We start from the raw sequence: 23094 nt of genomic DNA, 5'->3' as shown, positions 1-23094 counted from the left end.
TTGTTTTTGTCCTAGGTTTAGAGTTGGTTTTTGCATCAAAATCAGTTATTGGACATTTACTAAACTTGTAGTACCCCATGCTATTATTTGATTTTCTGTTAACAAGGAATACATTATTGTTAGCAAAGATATGGTCAACACTAAAATAGAAAACTTAGGAGTTTTCATTTTAAAAAAGAAGCTTAGAAGTGGAAACGTGAAATGATTGAAAATAAGCGTCCTTTTTAATGCATACCTCACTGTTTCTAATCCTAACATGAATAACATTTTTTAAGTAAAATCTCAGTCCAGCTTTGTATCCATATTGGAAGTGCTTCTTATGGTTGATTTGCTTACATAAAATGTGAATTCCCTTCATACCATTAATCCAATGAAGCCAGTGGAAGTGTGTGTGGGGGTGTTTAACACAAATGGTGGGGATAACTTACTGAATGTAGATTCCAGTAACAGAGAACATGTGAGGCAAATGACTACTTTTCAAAGAATTTGGCTATTTGATTGGCATCGGGGGATATGGAACTGAGCTTCAGTTTCATATCCTACCCTGAAAACTCGGGGTGTACTCAACTAGACATATGGAAATTGAATTTGCTTCAAGACACAGTATGTTTAAGTTTTCTGTTGTGTGCTCTTAACATGCTTTTTCTGAAGAAAGGAAAATCATATGTTAAACCTAAAGAAGCAACAGTGTGTGTGGCCTGCCTGTTGAGAGATTGCTGGGTGTATTCACGCTATTTTAATAGTTCCTGCCTATGTATATTTTGGAAAGTTAAGAAATAACCCACAGAATTGTTCAAGGAATTGATACTTTGGTAAAGTTAAGGTACCATATTTACCTGAATGCAAGATAACTCTGAATTTAAGACAATCCCCTTAAAAAGTAGAGGTTAAATACAGGTTATTTACCCAAATGGAATAGGAGTCTGATTTAAGATGACACCCCACCCTGGATTTCTAACATAAAAAAACTTGGAAAATACCTAGGCTAGGTAAATACAGTGACATAACATTAGAATGAAACACTTTCTCCCCTCCCTTTCCTTCTTGCGAATACTGTGTGTGTTTTGGCTCAACGTCCTAGTGAACTGAGAATTCACACAAAATGCTGTTAATTGAATGTGATATGCTAATAGTGCCATTACTACTTTAAACTGAGAAATTCAATGCTATATTTTGGACATTGACCCTAGAGGGATCTTTGATGTTCTTAAGTTGTCCCCTCCTCTAGACTATCTGAATTCCCCTGCTAACTTGGCAAAGAGAGACCTTTTAACTTTTTATTTAGCAGAGGGAGAGTAACTGGCCCTATCCACCCCCAGCACAGTACCTCTAGTGATTGTTGCTAGTGTCTATATTATGTTTTGTTTTAGATTGTGAGCCCTTTGGGGACAGGGATCCATCTTATTTCTTTATTATTTCTTTGTATAAACAGCCTTGAGCCATTTTTGGAAGGGTTGTATGGAAATCGAATGAATGAATGAATACATAAACAAATAAATTCCAGTGCTGGCAATTCAAGTGCCTGGACCTGGTTTGGCCATTTGAAAAATTCCCATAGCCTGTTGAGATTTTAGCAAAATGAATGCCAATCAGGACAACCAGTGATATGAACTCAATTTTTAAAACACGAAGAAATGGAGTCATATACATTGATTCACATGTTTCTGATCATCATTGCGGGGTTCTGATGGGAAATATCCTGCTGCTTGCTTTACAGCTCTCCTGAACAATCATTTAAAGAAGGCCCTTTGTGTTTTGTGCTTGAAAAAGTTCAGTTGTGCGTTTGCTGTCTTGGTCCTGATTATTACTTTGGGATGAATAATGTAGCCTTTAAAATTTTTTTTTTATTTTAAGAGAAGGTTCTAGGAAGAAAGTCAGACTTGCTGTGTGCATGTTTTCATGAAGAAGGCTCCAAAAGCGTGTTGTATGGAAGAGGGGAGGCTGAATATGATTGGTATCCTGGGCCCAGAAAATTTTGTCTGCACTTGCAATTATGCTGTAAATTAGGTGTATGAGACTGGAGGCCCAGAGTGTAGTCTGATTGGTAGGGTCTTCCCACCTCATCTGCAGCATTGCTTCTATTCCAATTGCCTATTCTTACTTAGCATCTCATTAACCTTTCCCCACACACTGAGTGGCATGGGCAAACAGGAATAAACAGATGCAGCACATAATAAAGGAACACTCACAGAGCCTTCTGTGGAGGAAGGAGCTAAAGGGTGTCTTGACTGTGAGGCTATAAACCGGGCTAAGGAAGCCCAGCCCAGTTTTGTACGTGCATGCGTACTGCCGGGATCAGGCCCGATCTTGGTGGCACTGTGGCGGCAAACACTGATTAGCCTCCCTCTAAAACAAGGTTAAGGGAGCAAGTGTTCCCTTAACCTTGTTTTTTGCTCTCCTGTCAGCCATGGCTGCAAGCAGCTGTGGCTAGCAGACTGCAGCTCTCTTAGGGAGGGGGTTCTCCATAATGCACTGCGTGTTTGTGCAGTGCATTATTGGAAGTCTGGGGAGCAGGGCGATGCATCCCAGCACTCTGACCCTCGTAGCTACTGGGAACAGCTGGTGCTCATCTGGGTGGGAGATCTGCCCGCCCAAAATAGAAACTGCTTATGTGCTTGGAGGGCTCTTCAGGGCTTCCTCCCCGCTAACTCTATTGCCCTTTCTCATTGGTCATGTGAAAGGGCTCAGTGTTTCAGTTAATGAGGGATGAGTTGGTGTGGAGCCTGTGTTTCTGGCTTTTCAAGCTTTGCTCAGCTGAAAATGTGGCCCCTGTTAAACTTTAGTTGTTGGCCAGAGTTACATATATTTAAATGGTTATACTGTAAATGTTTAAACTTACTATTACACTGGGCTGGCCTTTAATACCTTACAACCTGAGCTTCTGAGTAATCTGTGAACTGCGAAGGTGCAAAGGACATGGGTGATGACCATGGGCAGAAGTGAAGAATAGTTTGGGAGAAAAACTGATTTTCTGGCTGTTGGATTTATTAGCTTAAAGAGATAGTATGACTCAGAGACTATAGCTAACTGTCTTTATCAGGTTCTGTGGTGGATTTGCAAAACCTGACTGAGAGGGGTTAGTTAGCATTGAAGCAGATGTAAAGCTAGTTAAGTCAACAAAGGGAGTGGAGAATTCATGCTAGAAAGCGGGGAAATGGAATACAAGTCCCTGAAATTGGCTCTAGGCTTACAAACTGGCTCTAGGCTCACAAGGAGAGCTGGTCTTGTGGTAGCAAGCATGACTTGTCCCCTTAGCTAAACAGGGTATACTCTGGTTGCATATGAATGGGAGACTTGATGTGTGAACACTTGATGTGTGATGTGTGAGCCCTGTAAGATATTCCCTTTGGGGGATGGAGTCGCTCTGGGAAGAGCAGAAGGTTCCAAGTTCCCTCCCTGGCATCTCCAAGATAGGGCTGAGAGAGACTCCTGCCTGCAACCTTGGAGAAGCTGCTGCCAGTCTGTGTAGACAATACTGAGCTAGATGGACTTATGGTCTGACTCAGTATATGGCAGCTTCCTATGTCCCTAAACCAGTTTGTAGGGAGCTGTCATTATGTCTGCATGACCTCAGACACAGGCATTTCTTGAAAAATACAGCAGGAAATTTTTCACACCCGGCTTTTAGTTCTCATCTCCTCTGGCATGGGAGTGTGTGTTCACATATCCACCAAATTTATCTTGAAGTCCCTGTGAGCTATCAGGAGCACTTCGCACACAATTCAGGTTTTTCATCGCACGTTAGTTAGAGTGTAGCCTGATGTATATCCAGGGTTAAAAAATCCACTTTTTGCGTTGGTTGTTTTTGGGGGGGGCAACTTTGAACTCACGGTAAAGCCTCACAGAAAACCCCTGGTAAAGCCTGCTGTCTGGGAAAGCTCTAGGCAAATGAAAATGTATTCCTAATATGTTGGACAAATTCTCTAACACGATTATTATAATATGGAATTTGTCTGGAACAGTCAGTTCTCAGAGAGGTGAGCTTTTTTAGTAGTAGTAGCTAGGAAAGTCCTGCCATTGGAAACTTCACTCTTGTTTGTTTTTTAATTTTCTTTTAGGGGATTGAGAATGTGCTAACAACAATGCTAGGATTACAATGGGAAGTGTTACACTTCGCTATTTCTGCTATGGCTGCCTCTTCACATCTGTGACCTGGACACTTCTTCTCTTTATTTATTTCAACTTCAGTGAAGAGACCCAGTCTTTCAAGAATGTGCCCATCAAGGGGCTGGAACCTCAGAAGCCATTTCCCAAAAAATTCTATCCCCGTTTCATCCGTGGACCAGTACACATGCCCGAATCTCAGCATAAAGACAGCAAGATCAGGAATTCTTTAGGAAATGTTGTGCAGGATCCCATCAAGGATGACACTGAACTTTCTCCTGAAATGGGTAAGTCTGATATTAATAGGCTGTATTTTCCTTGACACTTTTACTGTGAGAACCAAATCTGAGATGCTTATGGGTTTCCATATAGTTACAGACTGCAAAGGAATGAGAGCAACATGTTAGAAAATCATTTTGCTCCTGTAACTGGGTAATTTTCCTGGATTAGTAAGAACCAAACAGTTATTTAAAAATGGCCAGGATACATTTCTAATGAAAAATGCAGAGGCAATTGAATTAGATCTGGTTCTTTAATAAAAGATTAGAACTGGATCCAATTTTATCCTGCCTAGCATAGAGAAGTGCCAAGTATGCTAGGGCTGGTTGTCAAGTGAAAACAAAATATCATCTGATAAAGTAATCCTATTTTGTTTCTACATGGTATGAAAACCAGTCACTTGGTGTAGCAGTGTTGCTCTTTTCTTTGCAAGTTCTCATTTCGAGGGCTTGCGTCTGCAGAAATGTGTTAAACAATGCATATGCAGTGTTGTTCCTGTGTGAAACTTTTATACAATGTCTTTGTCTATTAAATTGGTTTTTATAACTTTGGAAACTCGATGGATTCTGTTTTATTTACTTTTGAAATTGCTTCCCCCCTAAATGATTGGCTCATTGAAGAGGCCCATTTGGCTATGAACACTGGAAAGGTTTTGCTCATATGACCTGTTAGCCATGTAGAATTACAGCTGCATCTCTCTTTAGCTCATGGGCAGATCCAGCCTCTATTAGCTTTTAACCCTTATGGCTGCAAGGATATATCTGAAAATTTGATAAGAAGAATAATAAAGGGGGGAAACCAGCAACTGGTGTAAGCAGTTTAGATTCTCATGATACTTTTAAAACGGATATACTCTTTTCCCCTCCCCTCCCCTCTCCTCCCCACCTCTAGGGCTGTGCATGGAACTACAGAAGTGCAGTTCGAAGTCGGTGGGAGTGCCTCTTTAAGGGTGAGGGAGGGTGCACTTATCCCTCCTGCCACTTTCCCCTGGCCGGTGCTCCTTTTTTTGCAAAGTCTATGGGGTGGCAGCATACCTACTTGCCGCCCCTTCCCCCGTTCTTGGCTGGAAGTACCGAGTGCACGTGCACCTGTTGCATGCATGTGCGTGCATGCGTACCCGGTACTTCTGGCCAAGAATGTGGGAAGGGGCGGAAGGGAGGTATGCTAATGCCTCATAGACTTTGTAAAAAACAGAGTGCTAGTGGGGTAATTTTACCCTCCCCTGCCCTTAAAGAGGCACTCCTGCTGGCTTCGAACTTTGAGCCAGTGCCACGTTTGAACTGGTTTGGAGGCCTTTAGAGTGGCCTTTGAATCGGTTCATGCACATCCCTACCCACATCCACTCAAGGGTTGATTCTCTTTGTTAATGGATATCACGACCCACCAGTTACAGTTTTAACAAGTGCCATGAGAAATAGAACAAACTAGCTACATTCCTTCTGGCTTGTGACATATTATCAGTATGGTCCCTGTTTATGAACAAATGGTATTCTTATTTGACCCATAAAAGTAACAGTTGGTAAACTTTTAAAGTTTTAAACTTTTACCAGCACTCCTTTTTAAAGTGGGGAAAAATACAGCACTGTGGGTTTTTTCCATGGCCTTTAGTGCCCTTTCTTCCCATATAGTTGGTTATTGGCCAACAGTGCCCTGATCTGCCGTATGCACAGGTGAGAATGCTTTGGAGGCTGGGTGTACTGAAAGAATGCACTTGAGCCCTTTTCTTCCATCACCAAGAAATCTCATGCAGACACACCATCTGGAGCCAATATACTTATTGAGATCATTCTTTCAAATGATCTTAAAACTCATGTTTTTCAGACTCTGCCTTGATATGCATGGATATTAATGCATATCTATGCGGGCCTGTTTGGGACCTTCTAGAGCTTTTATCTCAGAGCCTAAATGCATATATACAGTACTACCTTGCCTATCCTCCCTCAGTTCAAAGACCGCCACAGCAAACTGCAAAATAATGGGAAAGAAATTGCTGCACCAGGGAGGAGGGAGGGTTGTGTGCCTGCACAGATGACCACTCTATGATCAGTTAGAGGTAAGCAACCTGCTTTTCTTCCTCATGGTCTCTGTGCATTCAAACATATTGGACATAGCAAGCTAAAGTTTACTTGGAAAACAGGTACAGCAGAGGAGAAGCAGTAGGGGAATGAGAACAAATGCCAAACATCCATCTGGTTCTGAGAGTATGACCAAAGCACAACAGGAAACATGGGATCCTAAGAGGAGAGGGACTGGAGTATGGCTCTCTCAAAGGAAGAGTGGAGACTTGGAGTGGCAGAAGCTTCTGCTGTATATTTGAAAGAGCAGGTTGAGACACAGAGGAGCCCAAGGGCTGATGATGCACTTGGTTTGTACTTCTGCTTCAAACATTCCAGGATTTCACCCATAGACTTGGTCTTTTTTGCCTTATACCTTTTGGAAGGGGGTTTAACCTTAGGAATCAGTATGGAGAGTGTCACCTTCTGAATGGAATGTGTTAGTTTCTGTGCGGGAGGGTTTGAACTGAGACAATCAGGTCCACAATCATCAGTGGTATTTATTTTGGGAACATCTGCACATCTCCATTATAAGTGTTCAGGGGAAGACTCTACCTTGTGGAGATCAGGAAACGAGGAAGAGGCCATAGGAGGAGCTGAACCAATGTAGTGCCAAGCAGAACATCCTTGGAAGAAAAAGGACATTTAAGGAGGAGAGTCTGACTTCTGGGATTTCACCAGTGAATGACTCCAATAAGGCTTTCTCCCACAAGAGGGCAGAAAGGTGGGAAGCTTGGTTTAGGTGGGCCTGCCAAGTAACAAGTTGGCAGTGCTGGCATGTTTGTACTACATACTCCTCACCCAAGCACAGAAGTATTCCTTGTGATCATCAGGAGAGGGAAGTTTTGCCCCACACATAAAACATTTTAAAAGGTGATTATATCAGTTATAGGCATTAGGCCTCCATCAGGCAGCCGCATCAACCAGTGTTAACAATGTGGGGAGGAGGGAACCATGGAGAACTAAAAATACCATACAGAAAGAAAGTCTTGGGAGGGAGAGAGAGCGACACCTACGGAAAAGGGAATGAGGCACAGAACAAGCCCACCTGACCACAGCAGTCCAAGAAGATTCCTTACCAAGTATTCATTGCAGCGGTTGAAGAATAATAATGGAGGATAGATTGGGCAGAAGCATATTTAAGTATTGTCCGGCTACACGTCCCAGTCCCTGTTACCAAGCCAGGCTAGGTTTAGCGGGTCTGGCCTCAGAGCAGGGACGGGGAGGGGGTTGTGCATCACCCTGTGCTGCTGCCTCCTCAGGCAGCTTGCTCCTTGTGTCTGCCTCTCTCCTGGGGCCCCAGACACTCTCCACCAGCCAGCCTCTCATCCCCGGCCGGCTCCTTATATGCCTTTTCACAGACTATGCATCACCTGCCCCCAATTACGGGGCCAACGCCCCTCTTTATTCCCTGTAATTATCTACCGTTTACAGCTCTTGCCAATGCCTCTCCCCTTTTTCCCTCCTCCTGCTCAGACCCTCTCCCTTCGGGAGGGGTGTGTGTGCTGCTGATGTTATCCTTGCACGCTTCCCCTTCGGCCTTCTCAGGGCTCCACTCTTCCTCCACTGGAGCCAACTCCCTGCCCGTTGGCAGCCTTTCCTCCGCTTCTCCCCGGCCGCCACCTGTCCCTGTTGCCTTGGGCTTCCTTACCACTCCATCCTCTGAGGTAAGGACAGTTTCGCTGGACAAGTATATAGGTCTTTCCACAAGTATATAGGTCTTTCCACCTTCTAAGCATAGCTCTAGAAGGTTTCGAACAAGGTACTGCACAGTTATAGAACCACATTGGTGTGATTCAACAGGTGACCACTTGAATATCACTTTTTGATAAGCAACCTGCTTTTCTGCTTCATTCATCCACTTTTACACTCCTTCCCCTTGTTTGTCTTGTGCTGCCTAAAAGAGCACTATTCCAGCTTGTTCTTCTGGCCCTTTAAAGCTGGAATTGGGAGCTGCCATAGCCCTGGAATGCTTTGGTAGCTCTGTGTGCTACTGCTCATGGCTTAACAGGTGTGATAACCAGTCTTGGGTAGCAGCAATAGCTCCACATTGGTCTTTCCTTGAGCCTAGAAATGAGTATTGTGGAAGTGATTTTTATTGGGATACATTATTAGTTGACCATGCAATTTTAGAAGTTGATAATTGGCTTTGATGCTTATTGTGTTGTGGATTTTATGTTTTTTCCCCTTTCTTGTAAGCTGTCCTGAGCAGCAGTGTGCTGGAGGGACAGGATAGAAATATTTTAAATAGATACACTGAACTAATTTTAGCGTGTTCTCTGTTGCAGGCATGATTTTCAATGAACGAGACCAGGAAGTGAGAGACTTGGGCTATCAAAAGCATGCCTTCAATATGCTCATCAGTAATCGTTTGGGTTATCACAGAGAGGTGCCAGACACAAGGGATACAAAGTATGTTATTACCTTTTCTCCATAAAGCAAATGCTTTGTTTGAAGAACAAAAAGCCCATCATTCTAACAGAGAGGTTGAAGGTCTGGAGGGGGACCTGTATGTTGCAGGGACTCCTGGAGCTTGTGGCCAGCGTGGTGTAGTGGTTAGGGTGCTGGACTAGGACCGGGGAGACCCGAGTTCAAGTCCCCATTCAGCCAAATACTTGCTGGGTGACTCTGGGCCAGTCACTTCTCTCTCAGCCTAACCTACTTCAAGGGTTGTTGTGAGGAGAAATCTAAGTATGTAGTACACTGGTCTGGGCTCCTTGCAGGAAGAGCGGGATATAAAACGTAAATGAATAAAAATTAAATAATTTAGTACACCGCTTTGGGCTTCTCGGAGGAAGAGTGGGATATAAAATGTAAGAAAACCAAAAACAAACAGAAAAGATCCTGTTAGGAAGTTGCTTAGTTACACTGACATGTAATGCAGGAGGTAGTGGCCCTTTCAAGAAGTGAAACTTGAGGAGAGGGATGACAGTGCTTTAAAATGGCTTAGTCCTGCAGATGAAGAGGTATATTAGAGAGACTTTGCACGGCAGTATTGAGCATTTTATGTTTACTGTTGCAAGAACTGAGTATGCAACTAATTGCTTTTCCTGGGGGCTTCCTAGATTATCTGGCTTTCTAGATTATTTTACTTAATATAAAATCCAGCAAAACTGCAGATATAATATATGCATTTTGTGCACTTATGGGGTCCCTCTGAATGGAGGCCAGGCCATTCGGTATCAGGGGTGGATGCATGTTTTGCCTCCACGGCAGCAGTGTCCCTAAGTGTGGTGCCCCCCCCCAAATAGAAGTGGTCCATTTAGGATGTAGGAAGTGGTGCAAGTTTTTCCTCTTCCCCAATAATCTGCTTAATATTCCAGTTGGTTTATTTTCCCCTTACAGCTTGAGCTTTTGGAGATTGTCCACTTCATAGCTCTGCCCTGGGCTTTGTTTGTTAGACATGATACAAAAATATGAGAGACTATCACCAACATGTTGTATTGGTTGTAGTGTTTCCTGCATGAAATAATGGAGCCAGCCCTTAAGAGATTAAGGTCTCTGCAAAGTTGTTGATAGAGTTGTTGATCTATTTTCCACCAAATAGATCATTGATGAAAGTGAGAAGAAAGAAGTAAGAAATACAGATTTTACCAAAAATCATACTTTAAAATTAGCTGTTCAGATATAAGTGATGATCTGGTACCCATCACAAAGTGGGCCTTGCACCTCCGTGCAGTAGTCCCTCCAGAAGGATTTTTCAGCTCCTCAAAGTGCTCTGAAGTGCCACCCTTCACACATGGAGCACACTCAGTATCTTTGGCGGCAGAGCGCTTCTCAGTTCAGTTCTTTTTCAACTACCATTGTGGATGTATCCCTCAGGATTTGCTGCTCGTACTCGGTTCCTTAAAGACACAAACTTACAGTTTGCTTAGACAACAAGTTGCATTTTTCTCTGATGCAGATTCAGTATACTTTGAAAGACCTTTTTTAAACTTAGAAATTTAAAAATTGTGAAATTCCCCTAATAGTTGTGAATTACCAAACAGTGGCTGACATCCAGAGCAATGGAAAGATGTGCTAGTGCAAAACGGTAGCACTAGCTAGTTGCGTTAAGTCTGGAGCTTGCATTCCAGACTAGCGGTGCCACAAGCATGCTTGTGCATCGTGGACAACTGTGGCACACCTCATTTGTTTTACTGGGGATATTGGCACAAGGGTGCTAGAGTGCAAAATGCAATTCTGCTAATCCCTGGTTTTTTTCAGTGCAGCTAAGTTAACTTCTTGTGCTAGTGCAAACTTGCTTACTCTTCCAGTGGTTTGTTGCTCTAGATTTCAACCAATGTGGTTGCTAATTGTTAGGTAAAACACTAGAGATTCAGCTTGAAGGTTGTGAAACAGGGAAAACATTGGGTAGAGAAGAGGAGAACATAGGGGGAAGAAAATATTGGATCTAAGAAGGGTGTTTGAGGACAGGAAAGTTGTGAAGAAATCAGTAGTAAGGTGGAGAAGAAGAGGACAGCAAGAACTGAAAAGAGGGTATTGGAATGCTGAGAGGAGAACTGGATGGGGGGAAAGGGAGGATGAACAAAATGTGAAATGAAGAAAATGTTATGAATTAAGCAGAGGAACAGATGAAATAAACATGTGAGAACCAGAGAGAAGTTTGAATTTTGAAGTTGTTGTTGATGGAGGCATTGAAGATTGTCTTAACTGTTTTCTCAAAACAAGAACCCTAAGCAACTGTTGAAATTTTGGGTTCTCATCCTCTTGCAAGACATTAATAGGGATTGGTTGGACCATATGGTAAAGTGTGCCGTCAAGTCGATTTCAACTCCTGGCGCCCACAGAGCCCTCAGGTTTTCTTTTGGTAGAATACAGGAGGGGTTTACCTTTGCCATCTCCTGCACAGTATGATGCCTTTCAGCATCTTCCCATATTGCTGCTGCCCGATATAGGTCTGGGAAACATACCAGTGGGGATTCAAACCAGCAACCTTCTTCTTGTTAAGCATTTCCCCACTGCACCACTTAAGGTGGCTTAGGACTGTATAGGCCTAAATAAATAAATCTATAGCCAAAAGAATATATGATGAGGATATTTATTTGATGACTTGTGTACTTATTGGAAAAGAGAGTTCTGCTTTGCTGTTATCTTTGAAGTATTAGCAATGTATTGAGAAATCCATATGTTGCTATCTGTGTATTTTTTGCAGGTGTAAGGAAAAGAGTTATCCTCCTGATTTGCCATATGCTAGCATTATAATCTGTTTCTATAATGAAGCGTTCTCTGCCTTGCTTCGGACGGTGCATAGTGTTCTGGACCGCACTCCAGCATATCTTCTCCATGAAATTATCCTGGTAGATGACAATAGTGAATTAGGTGAGAGAAACTTATTTCATGCTAATTTTGTACTGTGTAATCTAGGGAGGCTTCCATTCAAATGCGAGTTTTGCTATGGACTTTGTAGTTACATTGGGGCAATTCTTTATGAATAAGGAACAATAATGAACAGTTGCAATAATTGTTCATTGTTACAATAAACAGTTGGATCTGGTACGGGATCCGTTGATATGCATTAGAATGGGTTCTGCGCCTGCGCGGAAGCCTCTCGGTGTCGAGTTTTACAGCTCCTTCCGGGCGCCTGCGCCCCGCCCCACGTGACCACGTGGCTATTTAAGGCAGGAGGAAGCGCAGGCTGCTCAGTTCCTTTGCGACCGCCGTGGAAATCACTTGGTTTCTACGGCTCCTTCGCGACTGAATCCTTGGAAAAAATTCTCAGTTTTGATTCACTGGCTTTGATATTGGACTGTTTGACTATTCTACTACTACTACTATCGTTTTGACCCAGACTGAAATTACCTTGGCCTTCTTGTTCCACTGTTTGACGAAAGATCGGACTGATTTCTGGCTTCTGACTTCGGCTTGTTAGTACCATGGAATCCCCTGTAGGAAAACGTAATTTTAAACGCTGCACAGAGTGCAAAGCTAAATTGCCCTCACAGGTTCATCACAATTTATGTCTCTTGTGCCTTGGCGAGGCCCACAAGACTGCAGCGTGCAAAATCTGCCTATCATTTTCGAAGCAAACTCGGAGAAATCGCGAGTTGCGTTTGAGGGCTGCTCTATATGATGATGTCCTATCGGGGCCCTCTTCAAAATCTCCTCAGCCGCATAGCTCGAAGGACCTGGGTCCGGCCCAGTCTAAAACTTCGAAGCTTCATCCCAAGAAATCCCCTAAGTCCTTGAAAAGGCCGGGAGAAAAGATGGCGTCCGCAACTGCTCCCGCCAAAAAATCACGGCACCAAGCTTTGTCGGAATCGACACCATCGCCGACCGCAGCGCAAGAGGTTGTGTTCGTCTCGGAATTGACGAGTACGGCGCCGAAAAAATCTATGCCACAACCTTCGCCACCTACAGAATCGACTTCGATATCGAGGTCTCCGGCTGAACCCTTGTCGATATCGAAGCCTGCTGCTAGCTCGACATCGACGCCGCCTTCCATACCGACTACTGCTGAGCCGCTGTCGACATCGAGACCGGATGCTAGTTCGACATCGACACCACCGTCCAGGCCGACAGTTACTGAGCCACGGTCGACATCGAGACCTGCTGCTACCTCGACGTCGACGCAACCGTCCATACCGGTTACGTTAGATCCAATTGCCCAAGGTCCTTCGACATCGACTCCAAACATCTCGATGCCGATGGAAGAATTCCCTCCGCCTTCTCAGGCTGCAAGTGTTTCGATACTGACTACAAGAGACCTACAACCGGCGCCGACACCGATTCGCTCGCCGTCGATATCGAGAGAAGAAATTCAAACTTCAGCACTGAATACCCCGGTGAATGTCACAACCGTGACTCCACGGTTTCGAGCACCCATGACTTTTACTATGTTAGAGACGGCAGAGGTTGATGCTCCACAATTAGGCCCACTGATTAAAATGCTGGACTCTACTGCTACCACTCCCGCTACCTATCAGGGAAATACAACCTTCAAAGTTGGGACCACGGTACTAACAGCTGGGCAACTTGCCTCGCCAACTCCATGGCACACTTGTGGATTCAGCCATCAAGTATCGCCCTCAACAGAATCGGCCTTGCCAGGGACTGTTTCTCCTGGAGCAGGTTATGACTTCCAAGAGCACCGGACATGGAGGTCTTCCATGACAACTGCTCTACCTCTCAACAGAACATTTTCTACCGTGGGGACACAGACGAAAGTCAACACCACCTCCGTGCAAACCCAAACAAATGTTCAAAAATTCCTTGATGCGGATGCACAAACTGACCCTGCTCCTACCACACACCCGAGGAAAGCTGTATCACCATCTCGCCATTCTATTTCAGACGCAGAATCTGGTGAAAGTCACCATGGATCATCTGACTTTGAGTCCGATGGAGAAACTATTGAAGCGGACCCATCTCCTGATGTGGCTACTCCATCCCATGTGTCGCCAACGGAGGAATTAAAGGCCTACCACTGCCATGTTAAACGTATGGAGAATGCACTGGGGTTGGATCTTAGTTCACAATTGAAGACAATAGACGATCCTGTCTACAATTTCATGCGTCGATCACAGTCGGCTGAACCCGTGGCGCTTCCCCTGCTACCGATAATTTCAAACGCTGCACAGTGCGCTTGGGAAGTCCCTCACACCTCCACCCCAACGTCTAAAAGACTGGAAGGACTCTACCGAGTTTAGGAAAGAGATAACACCTACCTCTTTAAACACCCAGTCCCTAATTCGTTGGTCATCGACTGTGCCACGTCCTCCAAATCTACTCGACGTCATACTACCCCTGCAGATAAAGAAGGCAGGAAGTTAGATGTGATGGGAAGAAAATTGTATTCTACTTCCTGTTTGTTGGTCAAAGTAGCGAACTATCTAGCCTGTATGTCTAAGTACAGTTACTGTATTTGGGAAGATCTAGAAAAAGATCTGGATTCCATGACATTGGATGAAATAAAACTGAGGTTCCGGAAAACGTTACAAAAGGCAGGGGACCTTACCTGCCAACAGCTGAGTACTGCTAAGCACCTGGCAGAATCTGAATCCCGCTCCATCACAACTGCCGTTACCTTACGTCGACACGCCTGGCTGAGATCGGCAAACCTGCAACAGGACATGAAGGACAAAATTGAGGGTCTGCCTTTTGACGGCAAAGGTCTCTTCTCCGAGGAAACTGACGCCATCATGGAGAAGATGAAGAAGTCAAAATTTACTGCTAAAACCTTCACTTCTACGGTTTCACAATCCACGTCTTATGGGAATAGACAACGTACCTCGTATAGACGGGGTTCATCGTATAGACAGCAGGACCGTAGAGACTTCCGGAAAACTTACCATCAGTTTTCTAAGAGACCAACCCAACAAAAAGGGAAATTTGCGTCCAGCCAACATAACAAACATTCGGACGGAAACAAACAGCGTCTTTGAAGTTCAAGTCAGCCCATCGTCCACAAATGGTACTTCCCTATTCTCCTGCTCCCAGAACACCAACGAGCAATGGAGTCTGGTCTACAACATCCCACAACCGGACCCACTAGCCGCCAATACAATCAGGCTGGCAAGTCATGCAAACGCATGGCGCAACATAACATCGGATCGTTGGGTCCTAAAGATCATTCAATCAGGTTATGCAATAGAATTCAAAACCATACCGAAATTCAGGAGAATTCGGTTCACACGCGCTTCACCAGCTCTTCGAGAGGAGTTGGAAGAACTCCTACTCAAGAAAGCAGTAGTACCGGTACGATGGGCAAACCGCCGGGAGGGATTCTACTCTCGGTACTTCCAAATTCCAAAGAAGGACGGAGGTATTCGGCCCATCATGGACTTGCGACATCTGAACAAGTTCATTCATGTGAAAAAGTATCGGATGACGACGTTGCAGGACGTCCTACCTCTTCTACATCTGGAAAGGTGGTTTGTAACGTTGGATTTGAAGGATGCCTATTTTCACATTGGGATCCGACCTTCGTATCAAAAGTATCTACGGTTTACAGTGGGGACCTCACTGTTCCAATACAGGGTGCTGCCATTCGGCCTTTGCACAGCTCCCTGTGTCTTTACAAAGTGTATGGCAGTGGTAGTCGCCCATCTGCGGACAAGGGGTCTGAAGCTGTATCCGTATCTGGACGATTGGCTTCTATCCTCGAGGAGCAGAGAGGAGTTACTATCACAGATAACATACATGCTGAAGCTTCTCCGGGACTTGGGCATACAGGTAAACTGGAAAAAGTCGAAGCTAATGCCAGCAAAGTCCATTTCTTACATTGGAGCTCAGCTCAATGCCACAATGGGAAGGGCGTTCCTGCCAGAGGACCGGTTTCAAAGCATAACGTCCCTAGTCAGGACTTTCCAGTCCACGCGACAACAAACCGCTTGGCATGTACAACGTCTGTTGGTCCTGATGGCGTCATGCAGAACAACTGTCTGTTATACTCGCCTCAAAATGAGGAAATTGCAACTGTGGTTCCTGTCCTCCTTCAATCTACTCAGAGACAGCCCCGAGAAACTGCTGACGATTCCACTGCCTATCCTGAGGTCACTCTCTTGGTGGACCCAGCGATCGAATCTGCAAAGGGGAATTCCTTTCCACGTCCAACTCCCATCCGTATGGGTCACAACCGATGCCTCTCTCCGCGGATGGGGGGGTCACTGCAATGCCGCTACTACACAGGGCCTTTGGACGCGGAGCCAGAGTCTCCTGCACATAAACTTCTTAGAGCTGCTAGCTGTATTCCAAACCATGAAGGCCTTTCTCCCCATGTTACGGGGCAGGGTAGTCCAGTTGCAATTGGACAACACCACAGCTATAGCCTACCTCAACAGGCAAGGGGGGACAATCTCCAGATCCCTCTGTGCTCTGAGCATCCAGATCTGGCACTGGTGCATCAGGAACAGCATAACGCCAGTTGCAATTCACATAAAGGGCTCCGACAACGTGTTAGCAGACGATCTCAGCCGCTCGTTCACCAGGGAACGTCACGAGTGGGAACTGAATGACCAGTATCTTCAACAGATCTTCAGCCAATGGGGTCCACCGGAAATAGACCTGTTTGCCACTTCAGAAAATGCGAAGTGCAGACGCTTCTGCTCCAGGGCGGGACACGACCCGGACTCTCTGGGGGACGCGTTCCAGATAGACTGGTCAATGGAACGATGCTACATGTTCCCACCATTGCCACTATTGAGCAGAATCGTAGCCAATCTCCTGCATACCCCTGTGAAGTGCATCCTGATTGCCCCATGGTGGCCACGCCAGCCATGGTTTCCGCATTTACTCAGACTGAGCTCTCATACTTACAAAAGGCTACCAAATCGCCCAGACCTGCTGATTCAGGAACGCGGTCGGGTATTACACCCAGAAGTACTAACGCTTCAACTGACAGCATGGCGGATAAACTTTTGAAGAAAATCTTGCTGAACGTCCGGAAGCCATCCACTAGAAAAAACTATGCTAGCAAGTGGAGGCGTTTTTCGACTTATGCAGAAACGCATGGATTTCGGCCACGGCAGGCGTCCATACGACAAGTTCTACTGTATCTAACGGACCTTAAGGAATCAGGTCTCTCTAATGTGTCCATACGAGTACACTTGGCTGCCCTTACAGCAAAACATCCTGGGTGGGATGGCAAGACACTTTTCTCCCACCCGGCATGTAAAAATTTCCTAAAAGGACTGTCCAATCTTTACCCTCCTACACGCAAACCTATTGAACCTTGGAGCATATCTTTAGTGCTCTCTGCGCTGACAGAACCGCCGTTTGAACCAATGAACACGGCTACTCTCCATCATGTCTCCTTGAAGACATCCTTTTTAGTAGCTATCACAACAGCCCGGAGGGTTAGCGAACTGACTGCGCTATGCATGGATGTCCCATATACCCGGTTTTACCCGGATAAAGTTCTTCTACGCCCGGACATCAGATTTAAGCCCAAAATAGTTTCAGAATTCCATGTCAATCAGGACATAGTCCTGCCAACCTTTTTTAGAGCCCCGTCGACACCGTTAGAGAAGGCTCTACATTCATTAGATGTCCGCAGAGCACTGCTCTACTATCTGTCAAGAACTAAACCATTCAGAAAGTCTAAGAAGCTACTGATATCGTATAGAGCAGTGTTTCTCAACCACCGGTCCCTGGACCGCTGCCGGTCCCCGAAGGGTTGAGTGCCGGTCCCTGACTGGGAGTCAACCCCCCCCAACTGAAATCAAGGCACTCACTTACTCAATTTTGCACATGGCACGGAAGAGGAAGAGTATCACGGAGGCATGGGACCCTTCTTGTGCCTTGCCTCCACGTGCTGCTGAGATCTTCCTACAGCTATCTTATTCCCTATCTTTACAGCTTCAAACTGTATGCGATGCGGGGGCATGGAGGAAAAAGTATGGCAGTGGGCGCCACTTGAAGGGCTGCTGGTTCTTGCATGCTCATTGTTTGCAGCCAAAGGTTGGTTGATTGAAACCCAGCTGCCTGTTGTGATCAAGGCGCCTTGAGAGGGAACGCTGTTTCCCTCTTGCATCAGTGGGGCTTGCTTGTATGTTGTTTTCATTGGCCCCATGTAGCTTTTGAATTTTTCTAATGGCCCAACATCCCCTCTCCACTGAGTAATCACAAGCACTTCCACTCCAGACATACTGGAGACAAATTTGTTCACCCAGGCTTTTAGATTCAGGGGTTCTCAACCTTGGGTACCCAGATGTTGGTGGACTTCTACTCCCATAATCCCCAGCCATAATGGCCAAATGCCATTGTTGCTGGGGGTTATGGGAGTTTAACTGAGGGACCCAAGGTTAAGAACCCCTAATATTCCATGTTTGCAAAAGATTCCAAATTTAATTATTTTAATGCTTATATTATTTTCATTCTAAACTGCCCAGAGATGCAAGTTTTGGGCAGTATAGAAGTCTGATAGATAGACAGATAGATAGATAGACAGACTTGAAACCCCTTTACTAACTGCTGGTCCGGGAAACTGCACATGAAGAATGTAGCGGTCCTTGAAACTCTGCACAAAGAATTTAGCGGTCCTTGACTCCAAAAAGTTTGAGAAACACTGGTATAGAGGGTCTTCTAAGGGCCAAGCGCTGTCTAGGCAGCGATTGTCTCACTGGCTAGTGGATGCGATCCGCGTCACCTATTCAATTCAAGGCGTGCCGGCTCCAAAGACTATTAAAGCACATTCCACCAGAGCATATGGCACTTCTGCAGCATTTCTATCTGGAGTACCCTTCACGGAGATCTGCAAGGCAGCTACATGGTCTTCTGAAGAACCATTTGTAAAACATTATGCCATTGACCTACGGTCCGCTGCGGAGGCGAACTTTGGGAGAGGCGTTCTCAAAAGGGTGTTGCAATGAGGCACTGCTCCCTCCTCCTTCTGGAGCTTACTAAACACCCATTCTAATGCATATCAACGGATCCCGTACCAGATAAACAGGTTGCTCACCTGTAACTGATGATCTGGTAGAGATCCATTGATATCCATTAGACCCTCCCTAACCTCCCCTCTGCAGTGCACCATAGGTTGTTACAGTGAATCTTCATGAATCTACGACTGCTTCAGCGGTCTCCAAGGAACCGAGCAGCCTGCGCTTCCTCCCGCCTTAAATAGCCACGTGGTTACGTGGGGCGGGGCGCAGGCGCCTGGAAGGAGCTGTAAAACTCGACACCGAGAGGCTTCCGCGCAGGCGCAGAACCCATTCTAATGGATATCAACGGAACTCTACCAGATCATCAGTTACAGGTGAGCAACCTGTTTTTCCTGTTTATTCATAAAGAATAAGACATAGTGGCTTAGCCCAGTATAACCACAAAGCCAATAGCAAAGGTCAGGATGGTTGGGGGAATATGAATGACACTAGTGGTTGGAAAAACTGCTCAAAGATGTACAAATGTATTGTACTGCCAATTTTTCTAGTCTGGACCCTAGTTATTGGGTTTCTGTTTCTTTCTATCAGTGGTCATGAAAAACTGCATAGTGGTCTTAGGCAAACATACACAAATCTAGGTGGTGGTTTTGGTGATCTGTGGGCTTCTTGTTCTAAATTTGCCATTGACAAGGATGACTATGCATTTTCTTCCTTTCGCACATGTGCATATGTTTCTCTGTGTGCACACAGACAGAGAGCAGTCTCAAAACTGCCACTGGAGTCTCACTGTTAATCTTTAATAAATAATCTGCACTGGTTTCTCAACCAGCTGAATTGATCCAAGGAAGTGACTGTCTTGACTGACTTGTTGATATGGAGAAGGGAAGCTTGTATCCAGCTTACTCTTACAAATCTTTAAAGAGTAAGTCGTGTTCATAATGACGTGTAGAACAGCTTGGAGTGGAGACTGTGTGACACTTCTGGTGATGATCTGAGAATAGACTTCTGGTCAAAGCTTTCTAATAGCTACATATACACACTGGATGGAAATGCTGAGAGGAGATGGAAATATAGTAGGGAAATGCAGTACTTGTTTTATGGACAATTGGTACTTCTAATGATTTTTTAAGTGGTTTACTGTGGTGTGTTTTTCTTGAGAAGATGGGGGTGGGTGGGAATAGAAGGAAAATACCTGTGTACACATACGAACACATTTTCTTCCTTTTACCCTAAGTGTCCAGAGGCATCTTTCCTTCTCTAAAAATAAATCTGATTCATCATTGTGGTCTGTTGTTCACACCAATGAACTCCACATGTGCACTGAAATCAATTTAGGAGCCTTCCAAAGCTCTCTTCAGTTCTAGCTTTTTGGCAGGAGCCCTTCCGCCTCTGTCTGCAGCCATGTCTACAACTCCGGCTTGAGGTTCCTTCTGTTGCTCTTGTGTGAGAACAGTCCTTTCCCCTTCTTTCTCATTTATTCTAGCTTCCTATAAAAAGTTATGTCTTTTGCATTTTGCATCTTTTTGTTTTTATCCCCCCCGTCTTCTCACACCCCATTGGGCCTTTAAAAAACTAATGAAACCCCTCTCTTTGTTATATAAGTATTTCCCCCCTACTTTTTGTGGTTGGTTTTGAGGGAAAGGCTTTTTTTTGCAACCGTTTTGCTCCTGGTGTATGGAGAAGAAAGTTACTTTTAAACACTGTTCAGTTTGCTGTGTGAAGATACCGTCCACACATGGCTATTCTTGCTGATTTTTGTGTCTTGGAGACACACAAAGTAGACTCTTGTACTTTTTGCTTATGGTTTATTAAACAGGTGTGAAAAATTGTGATCAATACCTCAGAACACTTTTGTGGGAGAAGGCTTTGTCAGTTTTCTTACAGCCTCTAACCATGGCTTCCTAAGCCTCAGAATTGGTGGTGCCTCAAATGAACCCTCTCCGTAAGGGGGTGCTAGCTCACGCAATGCCCTTGGTGGCTGGAACTACTAAATCTATCACCCTTTCATCACTACAAAATGGCTAGAAAGTGTGCCGTCTTGGTCTGTGGACCCAATTCCTTCACTTTGACTTCCTCTGCCATCTCGATATCGAGCAGCTCCATGGTACCAACTGCACTGAAACTCAAGTTACCAGTTGACCCATCACTGAAAAAGAAGAAGCTGATGATCTTGGACCCGTCTGCTAAACAAAAGAAGAGCTTATCTGCATCTACAACCTTCTTAAAGGCTTTACCATAGATTCAAAAAAAGAGTACCCATCCTTCTGTCCCTGCGCCAATACAAACTGTGTCACTTTTAACAGAGGTGGAAGTCTCCATCCTCCTTCAATCAGGAGAATTTGCACCTGACAAGCCCATGGTGCCGCAGGACTTGACATCTTTGGACCAGTTGCCTACACCTACTTTGCTGCCTGCCCCGACAGAGCAGCCAATGGAACCCCCATAGCCATAGTAACCGATTCCTTCTTCAGTATGGACGTTCCCTTGGTACTGAGACTGAGGATTCCAATACCTTCTCTGCTTCAACAGTATGATGATAATTATGAGGACTGCTATGTCTCTGAAGATAACTATGATCCAGTTTATGGTGATCAATATGATTGTTCTCTGAGATGCTATTATTCACCTTGCATGTATAAGGGTCAGCACCATGCTCATTCTTGAACCCAAACTCACTGCTCCAGATCCGGGACACCAGAGAGCAGGCAACCTCTTCCAACCTATCCACTATGCTGACCCACCTATGGTGCCTCACAAAATCCTGGACAGAGACCTCGGCACCTCTGCCACTGCTACAGCCTGAGGTGCTGTAGGATGTTCTGCAGATGGAACTTCAAGAAGACTCTCCTAATGAAGACTTTAAGGATTTAGACTAAACCGGAGTCCCCTTCTGAGGAGTTCAGAACACACTCCTTTTTGGAAACACGACTCCTACTCCAGCCAAAAACAGCTGCACCAGAAACCAAACCAATCCACCTTCTCTAAGTGGCAGTGACTCTTATTCTCTCTCTTCCCCCCTCTCTCTACTATGCACCTCCAGCCCTATCTGGAAACTTGGGATTTCTTGACTAATGACCTCTGGGTCCTGACAATCATCAGGATTGGTTATGCCATAGAATTAATCCAGAAACTGCCCCCGTTATTGGGGAGGCATACTCCAGCGACACCATCCCTCCTGCAGGTGGTGGAAACACTACTACAGAAAGTTGCGATAGATCCACTGACCGAACAACGGACTTTTATTCCCCCTTCATGGTTTCAAAACCGTACAGAGGTCTACATCCCATCTTAGACCTTTGAGACCCTAAGTGCTTGGTGAAGTACCCCCGATTTTTGCGTGGTGACTGTCTCAGAGATTGTACTTCTCTTATCTGCAGGTGTGTGGTTTGCTTTGATCAACTTAAAGAACGCTTATGGAACAGAACTTTATTAAGGTCATAGACCAATATACAAGAAATACAAACAATGCATCATGTAAATACAATTTAAAAAGAAGAGAGGAATATATAAACTACTTATGAAATGCATTGCTAAAGATCAGATCGGGTTTTGCAGATTATAAAACAAAACCTGGCCACTATATTAATAATTTTTTCATCTGGGTTAAGTAATAAAAACTTCAAATAAAAATCATCAGAGTGTCCTAAAAACTTAGACAATAAGGGGGAGATTAACATCAAGCGGGCTTCCTAAAGAACACTTACTATCACATATTGATCCACTCACAACACTGCTGATTTCTATATTTGCAGGTGGGCCCCTCAGATTTCAGTTCAAAGTCCTGCCATTCGGCCTCTTGACGGCACCATGAGTTTTCACAAAGTGTATGGCTGTGCTGATCACTCACCTCCATCGTCAGAAGATCAATGTCTTTCCATTTTTGGACAATTGGCTGCTGACTGTTTTGTCACTTGCTTCTGGAGAGGTAAGTGTCAGAAATGATTACCCTTCTTCAGGCTCTGTGCCTACAGGTGAACTTCAAAAAGTCTTGACTAAGACTGAGAGTTATCCCCTTTGTATGAGTAATCCTGAATTCAATTATTGCATGAATATACCTCCCAGAACAGAGGGTTTGTGCCCTTGTACATCTGGCCTGATGGCTATCAACTCAGTCTTTTCATACCACTCACATGATACAGAGAATGTTAGGCATCCACAACCTCAGTACTGCCCCGTGCCAAGCTGAGAATGAGGATTTTACAGCGTTGGTTCCTGGACAATTACAATCCTCAGAAGGACAGACAAGCCAAACAGTTTTGCCTACCACCTGCAATACAGAGATCTCTGCAATGGTGGACCCCATACCATCGCCTCGAAATGGGCCTTCCCTTCAA

General features: G+C 44.8%; 1 protein-coding gene across 7 annotated transcripts in view; it reads left to right on the top strand.

Annotated features, from left to right (window-relative positions):
- Positions 1–23094, top strand: part of GALNT11 (polypeptide N-acetylgalactosaminyltransferase 11) — a 62263-nt gene that overhangs the window by 8928 nt on the left and 30241 nt on the right. For 4 of the 7 annotated variants that reach the window (XM_053262428.1, XM_053262427.1, XM_053262434.1 and 1 more), the window contains 3 exons: positions 4189–4391; positions 8726–8849; positions 11593–11759. In XM_053262428.1, the coding sequence (XP_053118403.1) occupies positions 4189–4391; positions 8726–8849; positions 11593–11759 (494 nt within the window). Of the gene's footprint in view, positions 1–4058; positions 4392–8725; positions 8850–11592; positions 11760–23094 lie in introns of all 7 variants that reach the window. The other 3 variants (XM_053262430.1, XM_053262429.1, XM_053262431.1) reach the window with 1 other exon arrangement.

Source organism: Hemicordylus capensis, chromosome 6 (assembly GCF_027244095.1).
Source record: "Hemicordylus capensis ecotype Gifberg chromosome 6, rHemCap1.1.pri, whole genome shotgun sequence".
NCBI classification, from domain to species: Eukaryota; Metazoa; Chordata; class Lepidosauria; order Squamata; family Cordylidae; genus Hemicordylus; species Hemicordylus capensis.
The sequence above is the reverse complement of the archived record's forward strand: the minus strand, read 5'-3'. Positions and strand labels throughout refer to the sequence as shown.